At 41.5% G+C, this 12297-nt stretch overlaps 1 protein-coding gene across 2 annotated transcripts in view; it reads right to left on the bottom strand.

Annotated features, from left to right (window-relative positions):
- The window catches only part of MTHFD1 (methylenetetrahydrofolate dehydrogenase, cyclohydrolase and formyltetrahydrofolate synthetase 1), a 58534-nt gene that overhangs the window by 37635 nt on the left and 8602 nt on the right, over nucleotides 1–12297 (bottom strand). The window contains exons 5-10 of one of the 2 annotated variants that reach the window (XM_063440408.1): nucleotides 12063–12199; nucleotides 11273–11373; nucleotides 9343–9479; nucleotides 9084–9195; nucleotides 2586–2713; nucleotides 587–684 (exon numbers count right to left, since the gene is read on the bottom strand). In XM_063440408.1, the coding sequence (XP_063296478.1) occupies nucleotides 587–684; nucleotides 2586–2713; nucleotides 9084–9195; nucleotides 9343–9479; nucleotides 11273–11373; nucleotides 12063–12199 (713 nt within the window). Of the gene's footprint in view, nucleotides 1–586; nucleotides 685–2585; nucleotides 2714–3341; nucleotides 3460–9083; nucleotides 9196–9342; nucleotides 9480–11272; nucleotides 11374–12062; nucleotides 12200–12297 lie in introns of those variants that run through there. The other variant, XM_063440409.1, reaches the window with a different exon arrangement.

Genomic DNA, 12297 nt, shown 5'->3' with positions numbered 1-12297 from the left:
CCCTCTTCCTCCTATCCTTCCCCCTTACATCACTGAGTTAATTAAAAGGAGCACATGAGATAGAGACAGATTTAATCTGTGTTCCAGTCTAATCAGATGAGATACTAGACATTGTAGGGATTCCCTTCTTCTGGCAAAATGTGGCAATGGGCAGTGGTTCAAGCAGCAATTTCCTCTCCTGAGACTGATTAGAACAGGCATTTTCTTGCGCAATAGATGTTTAAGACATTACTACGCTATGAAGGGTCCCAGGATATTCTATAGACCCTTGTTTTTTTCAATCATGTGTCAGTGAACTAGGTGCTAGCTCCTTACAGAATGAAGCCGCCAGGAGTTGATGAGATGCAAGGTGGCACTAGGGAGAGAACTTTAGGCATGTAAGCACAGGGGATCACTCCTCCCCTCTTGGTCTTACAGACAGGGGGCAGCTGCCAGGAGAACTCCCGACTTCAATCATGCATCTTGGGATAATTACTAACATGTGCCACTTTACCAAGCTAGATTGCATAGAGTCACAACACAGAGGCTGCCAAGTTAACGTCCCAGTATAATCGCTGTATATGTCCAGTCCGTCCATGAGCAGTACCTGGGAATGGGAGACTGCAGGCGGAGTGTATTGTACTCAATATTCCATTTGTTTGGGCGATGCTTCTGTAGGTAACGCTTTGCACTTTCCACAGTGTTCTGAAAAACAAAAGGCAAGAAGGTACACAGAGGCGTTATTATGGAGCAGAAAACAAATACATACCGTATACACTCGAGTATAAGCATTTTTTGTGCTGAAAAAGCCCCCCTCGGCTTATACTCGAGTCAAGGTCTGTATTATGGCAACTTACATTGCCAGGCGGTCCTGTTGGGGTCCAGGAGCAAGCTGTTACCTACCTGTGCAGCAGCTCCGTTCAGTTCAGCTCCCTGTGTAAATCTCGCAAACCGCGTGGAGCGTTGCCAAGTAACCCGTGGCAACGCTCTGACAGCCGCGGGTCTCGCGAGATTTACACAGGGAGCTGAACGGAACGGAGCTGCTGCACAGGTAAGTAACAGCTTGCTCCCGGCCCCCCTCCTGCACAGCCCATGCCACTAGACCACCAGGGATTGAGATAGCCCCCCCCCCCTCCCTGGCCAGGCAACAAGCAGGGAGGGGGGGGACGACAACAAAAACCAAAACAAATAAATATTAAAATAATAAAATATTAACAATATTAAAATTAAAATAAAAATGCCCTCCCCCCACCCAGTTTACACACACTACACAAACACACACACACTCTGCATCATATACACACACATTCTGCATTATATACACACACATTTTTGTGGTAAAATTAGGGGCCTCGGCTTATATTCAGGTCTGCTTATACGGTACATGCCCACCCAGTGTCGGGATCCCGCGGGCGGCTGCGAGAGGAGGCTGCACTCTGCTCGCAGTACTCACCCTCCAGCCGTCCGCGGTCCCCTCCTCCTCGACGGTTCGGCGAGCGGCATCCTTCCAGCCTCGGATGCGGCCCGCGTCTTCCTCCACGTCCCCCAGCGGCAGCATGCATGACGCTGCACGCTTGGAGACCGCCCAATATATGACACGCCGGGGTCAGTCACCTGACCCGGCGTTAAAGGCACAGTGCCTCAATCACAGTGGGAGGTTTAGATATCTCCCACGTGTGATTGTTAATTCTGATTGGAAATCATCCAATCAGAATTAACCTTAGGGTTTAAATACTTACCTTTCCTGTTCCTCCCTGCCCTGTTGTGGTCTTTGCTTGCTAGTATTGCTACAGAACTTGTGTTTCTGGTTACGTACTCTCTGGCTTGTTAATCTGACTTTGTGACTTTCTCCTACCCTTTGACCTCGGCTTGTTTCTCGTTATTCTGTTTTCTGGTTCCCCTTACTCGGCTTATCTCCTGACTATTCTGTGTGTGCTTAGCCCGGCCACTCTAAGGTCCGGTACGGCACCTTTTCTATGTGTGTGTGTGTGTGTGTGTGAGCGTGTTTGGTTCCCCGAATCGTGACACCCAGAATCCCTTGCAGTAGTAACATCACTGCAAATATGAGATTTATGTGGGAAAAGCAAGTCTTATGGCTTGACTGGTGTGCAGATCTGTGTTTAATAACGTATTGACTATCCACGGATTTCAGGTGGAAGGGGTTTTCAATCACCTTTTCCCCACCATAACTTTCTTGATTTGTAATCCACCAATAGAGCTCCAAGTTTTAGTTAGTAAGCCAGTAACCAACCTCATGCTGATGAGTTGTCCATGAGTGGTTCACTGGCTTTGTATCTCTTCCTGAGCGGTGTTTCAAAGCTGTTGTATACAGCAAACACAAACGCCAAGGAATTTATTTTTAAAATAGAATTATGAGGCAAAAAGGTGATTCTTCGTTAAACATATTTGCAAATGCCCACCCAGAATGCCTTGCAGTAGTAACAGCACTACAAATGATTTGTGTGGGAAAAGCCAGTCTTATGACTTGTTTGTTGTGTGCAGTCTGTGTTTAACAATGTATTAACTATCCACGTATACAGGTATGTATATATGCTGATAGCCCATGGATTAAAATTATCGCCTCTCACGGTCTGTGATTTACTAACCTCCATTAGCATAGCAACCGTCATTGGACCAACTCCCCCTGGGACTGGGGTGATGTGGGACGCTCTCTCCTTTGCTTCTTCATAGGCGACATCTCCAACCACGCGTTTTCCGGATGGTTTGGTGGGATCTGGAAAGTGGTAGACGGCAATATTAGATCGATAATTCCAGTGTGGCAAATGACGATTGAGAACAATGAAGGACTGCGCACGTATTCAGAAAATCCCTGATGGCATTGCCAAGTAATGTCTCCACCACTACCTATGGGACAGGTAGCCTGACTGTGATATACGTGTTCTGCTCCTATAGATAATAGTTCCCCGTTTCCTTTCTCATTACACCTGAGCAATTGTGTTCCTTCTATAGTGCAGGTAGAGTCATCCCAGAAAAGTTAACATTTCAGAAACAGATGTGGAGTTATGTATATAGTGACTGATGCTGGTTAATAAATACATGTACTAAAAAAACGGGACATTTCCTAAAATCAATACCAACCTATCACACAAGAAATGGTCCTGGAGATTGTGGGAAAAGAGGAACCGAGTACATAGTTACAATGTAATCTAGGTTGGAAAAAACAAACTCAAAACCATCGATTTCAACCACACGTCTGCCTGCGCTGGGATCCAAAAGATGTAAAGTAAAAACAGTGGGAAAAAAACCATGAGTAAAACAATTTGACATCATTATTGCATCCCGAACAAGTTAAATAAAATACTGCGTCTCTAAACTGTGCTCGCCATTTTGAACAAACGTACAGATGGGATTATGTTTAGTGTACGTAATCCCAGGATGTATCTGTATGTCGCTGTCACAGAGCTATAATACAGCTGGGATCACAGATCAAGAAACTATCAACACATGAACAAACATGAATCTGTTCAGCAACACGAGAGAACATCCATGGGAATGCCACTCCTACAAAGCTCAGCCAGTCTGTGGCAGCACACAGCATGCCACATATTACTGCCGTAATAACAGTGATTTGTAAAATAGCTGGAGGCTGCAAGCATAGTGCGGGGTTTGCTCTCAGTAAACCCGTTTTGCAGGTTTGAATAAAGTACAAGAGATAGCATTTACTGACCACAAAGTATTTTTAGTTCTCAAAAAAGGAGTTTATTCTCTAAACACCAAATTGTAATACACTAAAACGGTACTTCTAAATTGTATGTAGTTTTTGCAAGAGCAGTTTTATTTATGGCTAATTCAAGAGCGATCATTTCTATTTTGGATTGAAATAAAATGGGTTCACTTTCTTTTCTTCTCTCAAGTCAAAGTCATACAGGAACTGGCGTCCAGCAGACCCCAGGTGAGAATTGTTAGACTATGCACATAGATATAGGGGCAGGTAACGCTGTAGTGGTTATGGTGATCAGAGTGTTTCATAATAAAAACAGCCCACTCAATACAGAAAACATGACCAGTAAGTGATATTTAGCAACCTTCTGCCTTATTAGTTAAAGGGACACTATAGTCACCAGAACAACTACAGCTTATTGAATTTGTTCTGGTGAGTAGAACCATTCCCTTCAGGCTTTTTTCAAAGACAGTGCAGTGTTTACATTACAGCCTAGGGACACCTCCACTGGCCACTCCTCAGATGGCTGCAAGAGGTGCTTCCTGGCCCAGTACTGCACAATGTGACTAACATTCAGTGTCTCCTGCCTCTGCATGAAGACACTGAACTTTACTCATAGAGATGCATTGATTCAACTTTGTGAGGAGATTCTGATTGGCCAGGGCTGTGTTTGACTTGTGCTGACTCTGCCCCTGATCTCCCTCCTTAACAATCTCAGCCAATCCTATGGGGAAGCATTGTGATTGGCTCAGACCACCACTTCTGATGATGTCAGCAGTCAGATCAGGGGTGGAGGCAGCAGCTGCAGACTTCATTACAAGTAAGTTTGTACTGTATTTAGGGAGGCAAAGGGGGACCAGGGTGGCTAGATGGTGGTTTTAACACTATAAGGTCCGGGATACATGTTTGTGTTCCTGACCCTATAATGTTCCTTTAATCTCTGCAGAAACCATATTTTACTCACGAGTCCTGGCAAACACAGACTATGCCAAGCACACTTTCTGTCGAGAGCTGCAAGGTTTAAAAAGTCTGAATATGAAGTTTACCAAGTATGTGCCCGGCTCCCAATGCATGATTATAATAATGCCAAAAGCAAAAGAAATATTAAGAGCGAGCTTTACATAAAATATTACAAGGGAAACGTGTGTGGGACACGTATGATCACACACAGCAAACATTGTTTATCAATAAGTCCAGTTTAATGATTTAATGCTTCTGGGAATGGAAATATTTTGCAGTATGAAAAAAAAAAATACACAAGTACAAAATGTGCTCAGCGTAAAATTAGGAATGTGTCTGATAAGATTATACAGTATCCGTTGGAAAATTGTGTAGATAATCAATTTTATGTTCTCCTACAGGAAGCAGAAATTATCCCGAGGAACTTACAGTTTAGAAACATGTGATATTTAAAAGTAGACTTGTGAGCAAATACATATATTTAAAAAATTAAAAGTTTAATTCATTTATGTAGGATCACGGATTACGATGCCCTCTTGGCATTGAATTGCCTGGGTCAAAAAACATAGTTCTCACGTATTAATCTTCCAAATTCCCTGTATAAAATCAGTATTAGACAATGAGATAGATATTTTGATTGTGACCGACACTATGCATTGAGTGACACTAAACTCAAGTTACCACCAAGACAGACAAAACGGTCTGCCTAACCGTGGTAGGATTTAAACTTCTGGGCAATAGCTGAATCTATTGGCCCAGCCAATTTGCAGGATATGCCAGCAGAGGGCAAGGGAAGGCAGAGAATGCCACAAACTGAAGCTGCAGCGTGGGAGTATAACACCCACCATTCTCAGGCAGACCTCAGGATATGCATGTTCTGCTGCGGCCATGATAATAAAGAAACGCTAACCCAACATTCAATCTTACTATTTATGTCTCCATTGCCCCACGATGGCATGATTTCACAAGTAATAGACACTTTAATCTTCTGGAGAGTAATAAAGAATGGAAAAAACTCCAATACAACAAATCACAATGATAGTGCAAAAAAAAAGAAAAGGACAAAGACTGGAAAACCTACAGAAACCTAAAGATAAAAATCAGAATAAAGTATAAGGTTAACATGAAAATGAGAATAGGACCATTTCTGAGAAAGTGGGGATATGGTTAATGATACAGGGACACAGGGTCACTGCTTACAAGTCAAAACTATACTTACAAGATGTACAAGCAATGTGCCCGGACGGTATTGAGAACCGCTCATTCAAACAATATTTACACACGCGGGGCTCGTGTGGACAATGGATGAGGGTAGGTTACACACAACGTTTCCACTTCTTATATCTTCAGATATTTCAAGGGACGATTCCACCCACGAACCAGGCAGATGGCATAGTATACCAGATAAAAGTGACAGAGACATCTTTCTTATTCCCCAATACGGCATACACAGAATCAAACTGAAGCTGTGAGTACATTCGGCATCGGACATCGTGTTTGCAGTCTTTATCGCTATGTCAACAGCATGGCGGTAAAGATGAGAAGGTCAAACAAATATAGGATTAGCTTTTAATCTGTGCATGTTCTGACAATTCGAACAGCACTAAATACATAGAAAATGGCATTCCCATGTCTTATTTGTCCAGCACATTTTACATTGCATTGGTGATATTGATTTGGGGGGCAATGCGGACCCCGTCGCCTTCTAGTCAATGCATCTACCATCGCCTGTGCTGAGGTCCCAGGGACAGCTGCCCTCTATTCAGTGACTCTCTGGCACCTACCATGGAAAGGCTGTACAGCATAGGACAGGCTTGGGGGTAGCTTACTCCACAGAGACTATGGGTCCTCATTTAGCAAATGAGCTTAATTGCCTGGTATGTCAGGCTTATTTACTAAAGGAAGATATCAAACTGAATTTAAAATTTAAGGCCAGAGTAGCCAAATTGAAAATTACAGAATTTGTGTAGTTCGGCTACTTTTAACTTATATTCAAAATTCACTTTGAATTCTCACTTTAGTGAATAACTCTTTGTAAAAATGGTGTCTGGCAATGACCAGGCAGAGGAGTAGGAATAGGCAAAAAGGTCGATACCTGCCTGATAGTAACAGTATACCGGAAAGGATACATGCCATGAAGGAGTACGCGTAGAGCATGCCAATCGCCGGGTTAAAGAAGAGAAAGGGCATTGTGGGCGACATCAGGATCCTAAGGAAGGGAGCAAGCATTTACAGGGACACTATGGGCACTCAGATCACTTCATCTAAATTAAGCAGTCTGTCGTTACAAGGAAGAAAAGGTGCGTGAAATACCTCTCCCACATAAATGGCAACCAGGGTACTATAGTGTTAGGAATACTTATTTGTAGGACTCAGAGTTCCTTTAACCCCTTAAGGACACATGACGTGTGACATGTAATGATTCCCTTTTATTCCAGAAGTTTGGTCCTTAAGGGGTTAAAGGACCACTATAGGCACCCAGACCACATCAGCTTAATGAAGTGGTCTGGGTGCCAGGTCCATCTAGGATTAACCCTTTCTGCTGTAAACATAGCAGTTTAAGAGAAACTGCTATTTTTACACTAAAGGTTAATCCAGCCTCTAGTGGCTGTCTCATTGACAGCTGCTAGAGGCGCTTCCGCGCTTCTCACTGTGATTTTCAGCGGATGACGTGGTAAGAGGGAGGAGAGTCCCCAGCGCCGAGGGAGCCAGACGCTGGAGAACGGTAAGTGTTTAACCCCTTCCTCCCCCTTCAGCTCGGCGGAAGGGGGGCCCTATTAACACTATAGTGCCAGGAAAACAAGTTTGTTTTTCCTGGCACTATAGTGGTCCTTTAAGCAAATATATTTATATTTAATAGTTTTAGGAAAGCTACAAAGGGCCTTTTGATTTAGAATGGATGTATACAAGATAGTGTCTCCTACAGTGGTATTTAACCTGGTCAAATAATCCGATTAGGAATGCATAGTGTCAACAACAAAATCAAAATCCTGTACAAGGCAATTTTATACCGACAGTAATCACTGATTGTAGGCATCAGGTGATGTGAATTGAGGACTTTGTCCTATTGAAATAAGCATAAAAACAAATACAAAAGGCATCTGTGGAAGCATGAAACGGCAAGAAAAACAAGAAAGCCTGCTCTTTGGAATGACACGTAGAGTTCCTTTAAAACAGCTGAGAGGTGAAAGGTTAACTCGGCACACGAATTAATTAACAAGGCATTTTATACAGGGATAATGTTTACTAGACTAAATGATGCACAAAGCAAATCACAAAGCAGCAAAAAGATCGGCATGAACCGTCATAGCAAGGTGCCAACATTAAACTATAACAGATCATTAACATCCCATCATTTATCACAGTTTCACCTTTCTCCCAGTAGCCGCTGCTCTCAATTTCAACTCTGTCAACGCAATTTAGGCATTTAAACCGGGCGGATAAGCACTGGAGGCAAGTATAGAACACTTACCTCCACTGCACTTCTGTTCCTGGCTCATTCTGAGAAGTCATTTGACCTCAATGCAGACCGCATCGTGAACAGAGAATCAGAGTGCATAATATTAAATATATACACACACACTCTTTAGTTAGCTGTTATTATGTGCCCTCATCCCCTCTGTGAGCCCTGCTTTTAATCATGTAGCCAGGGAAACAATTATTATATCTTACATAGAGAATGTACTAAAACAATATGCAAAAAAAAACAAAAAACCTTCCACTTTGTTTAGAGAGGCATTTTAAGCACTATAACCACTCAATGACCTGTCGCCTTGCACCATCACAACATTAGGTAGCAAACCCATTTTGCACTATAACCACTACAATGACCTGTCGCCTTGCACCATCACAACATTAGCTAGCAAACCCATTTTGCACTATAACCACTACAATGACCTGTCGCCTTGAACCATCACAACATTAGGTAGCAAACCATTTTGCACTATAACCACTACAATGACCTGTTGCCTTGCACCATCACAACATTAGGTAGCAAACCATTTTGCACAGTTTGATACATTAACGGGTCCCTGGGCACCCACAGACGCTGCTAAAATAGACGCTCTGATTCCGCATTAGATAGCAATTTTTTCCTGTTATGACAGTGCTGAGATTGCAACAGCAGCACTAACACAGGCACAAATCTATCCAGGAAGGATCAGCACAAGTCAGAAGCTTCTGATTCTAGTCTGGTCTAACAGGGATTTATTCTCCAGCATGAGTTCCATTAGTCATCGTACAATATAAGTAACAATGTAAGCATTAATGCATGCGCCATGATCACAGCTCGCCTCTCTCTAGGAGAGCAGACAGAGGTCTGTTAGTTAATTAATAAGCCTGATAGGTGTTAAATGTAAACATAATATAACAAATTCCAGATAGAGACAATTCTGCTTTAATTCTTTTTAATTTTTAACTTGAGAAAAGGTGTTCATTTGTTATCCTGCCTGTCAACTCTTACCTGGGATATAATTAATGCCACAATCTACCACGACTGCACCAGGCTTTATCCATTCCCCTTTTACCATTTCAGGTTTACCAGCTCCGACAACAAGAATGTCAGCTTTGCTCACCTGTAAAACATTGTATTTAGAATAGATTTTCCATTAATGTAAATGTATTTTCAGCGAAGAATGATCGGGTCATAATGGACTGTTAACAGTTACATCTGCCGTAAAGGGTTTTTGTGCCCGCTACCCGTTGGTCAGTAGTATGCATACCTCCTCATCTAGAGACACAGTCTTCGAATGGCAGGTGGTCACGGTCGCATGGTTCCACAGCAGCAGATCATGCATTGGAGCGCCAACAATTTTACTGCGCCCGATCACCACAGCTTTTTTACCTGCAATCTGCACCCCTAAAAGTCAAAATGACATTATCAAAAGCTAGTTGCTTTCTAGCAATAAAATAATCAAGATTTCAAGTGCGCTTTTCAGTATAGTATCTTTAAAACTGAAGATAACACCTTATCCTTTTTCCACTAACTTATTGGATGTTGTCATATCTTCACGGAAATGCTGATAATATGTAATAATTTTCGCTGATAGATCTGCGCTCAATAAAAGTCATAGATAATACATACTGACAAACAACTGTGTTGCTAAGAGGTTGTTTGATAGCTATCGTCTCTTTACAATTTCATTTTTCCATCAAAATGTCAGATCACATTAAAAAAAAAAAAAAAAATTAAATCTCAAACGGGTCTCAAAGCATTTAAAGCCAATGTGAAAGCCCACCCCCTAAGCAGGGGGCATCAGATGAGGAAGTTTGAAATTCAGCTATTTGACAAAAACATGGTGCTTTCCCCAGTACCCTTAGCTCAGTTTCTCTATAAATATCAGAAATGTAGAAATGACACGTTGGCATTAAACATATAAATCTGTCCAACCTATTACGGCAGTGAGAGGTCGAGACTCTTGGGCTAACCCACCGCCTGCGGATCATTTCATCCAAGGTTGGACAGATTTACACCAATCAATCATTTATCGTGTGGCTGTATTACAAGTCAATGGTATGGGAGTCATGGAAAGGTCCATTTTATTCCCATTATACTTTAAAATGTGTTTAACACAAAAACAAGGGAACAGAGTTGATAGAATGCACGCTCCACAGCCAATATAATGCTTTTGGTGCTCGGCAAAACTATTCTTTTCTTACCAAGACGGAAGACAAAACAATAAAAGGCTTCTGAAAAAAACACTGTATATTAAGATATTATTACCTATGAATTTGACAGTAAACCTGCTAGCACAATAACGTTTTGTTTGTTAGAAACTGACACTATGCTGTGTTTGTATTGGTATCACCTTTCCTTGCTTACTAATGCACTATGGCCAGAATGCCCAGTTTGGTCTATTGCTCCTTTGTGGCGATATTGTAATTCGGGCCCTTTACCAGCTCTGAGTGAGTGTTGTACATATCGCATAAAGCCATTCATAGCCGGTGTCATGGTTAATAGGCGTTACATGAAGAGTGGAGTGTCACTTTAAGGACACGTGACTGCTCGTTATTATTGAGAGAATTGGCTTCATTGTTTGAACACATCTTACTTGTCCATGTGACTTGATGTAGCATGGGAGGTCAAGGATGCTTTAATCAAATCAAGTAACAAAATCGTCTCACTTCCTTATATTTATACACTTGCAACAAACTTTAAAGAGTTGTTAAAACTTTCTTTGTGACCCTGACTTTTTTAATGAGCTTTACACTATTTAAGCAAAAAGCAAACATTAACTTTCTCAGTCACTAATACAAATTTGAGAAGCGCACACACTATATTAACATTGTCTAGGTCAATTCTCTGTGCAGACAGTTTGTTCGTACCAGTCTGCCGCCAATTATTCAGCTAAGCAACACGTCATTCGAAAATATATTCGGATAAAAAGTATTTCAAGTTTTTCAGCCCCCTTCCCATTTATACATAGCTGAAAAGTTTAGTCATAGCTCTTTAAAAGGACACACCAGACAGTAAGCCATGGGTGTTTTTTATTTTATGGCATGTAACCTTCCTATTCAGACACAATGTATTTGGACCTATAATAAAATTGTACATTGAATACAAGATGTAAAGCTAGAATGTCCAACTGAACAAAACACAATACAAAGAACATACTTAACACACAACACACATGGCGATCTCTTCCCTGTTACCTGTCTGTCTGATGAGGTGCAGGCATCCTTTGGGAGTACAAGGAATAAAGCAATTGTCCAGCTCTCCCCTGGCAAGTTTCCCGGCATTTATACTTGTTAACCTAGAACGTGGCAAAGAACAAGGTTAAATGAAAAGCCTTCCAAAACGCTGTGCAGTTTGGCAATTCATCAGAATTCAACAGTCAGGAATATAGCAAGGCAAGTGCACAGAGGACAGGATGTGTGGGGGGGGGGAGGGGGGGGGGGGGGAGAGCGCTGTAATCGCCAGCAGAGGAGGAGAGTATTACCAGCCCTTCAAGAAATGAAATAGGATTTATTACTATGATAAACTATGTATAGGTTGCGTAAGGAGTTCTAAGAACTGGAAGGAAACGTGTCAGGACAGTTTCACAAAAATTAAAAAAAAATTATAATATATATTATCAAATCCTAGTAAATCAATGATTTTTGAATATGCGGTTTCAGATATATTTGTTCTTTTTTTTAAACCTGCCTGGAGTGTCCCTTTAATGGCAAATATGACACACAGTAGGCACTCACACAGCTAACTGTATATTTACACAAAGACCTACGTGGTTATTTGCTAAATTGGAAATTCTGAAGCATTGACAGAAGGACAATACATTTCATGCTAAAAGTAGAAATTCCAATTTGCCTCTTATAGCCTAAAACTTGCAATCCACTGAGTGCGCATGCATTTATCTAGGATGTTAGACCCTGCAAGCCATGTTAAGTGACTGCCATACTGGGAGTCTGGGACTTACTAGAAGCCTTTTTGATTTAGACTTACCCATCGACGTCTTTAGCAGGTGATACAGCATTGGTTACGGTTTCTGTGTTTATGGTGTGATCGGAATCCAGGGGTAACTGGACAATGAGACCGTGAAACGCGTGATCCTCATTGATTAATTTTATTTTGTTCAGTACCTAAAAATTAAAAAAAAAAAAAAAGAATAAATGCAAGTTTAAAATGGTGATTGAGTATGTTTAGTACATACAAGAGTATTCACTAAACTTTAAAATGT

This window comes from Pelobates fuscus, chromosome 13, assembly GCF_036172605.1.
Source record: "Pelobates fuscus isolate aPelFus1 chromosome 13, aPelFus1.pri, whole genome shotgun sequence".
Classification (NCBI taxonomy): Eukaryota; Metazoa; Chordata; class Amphibia; order Anura; family Pelobatidae; genus Pelobates; species Pelobates fuscus.
Note: the sequence above shows the minus strand (reverse complement) of the source record. Positions and strands in the feature narration are given on the sequence as shown.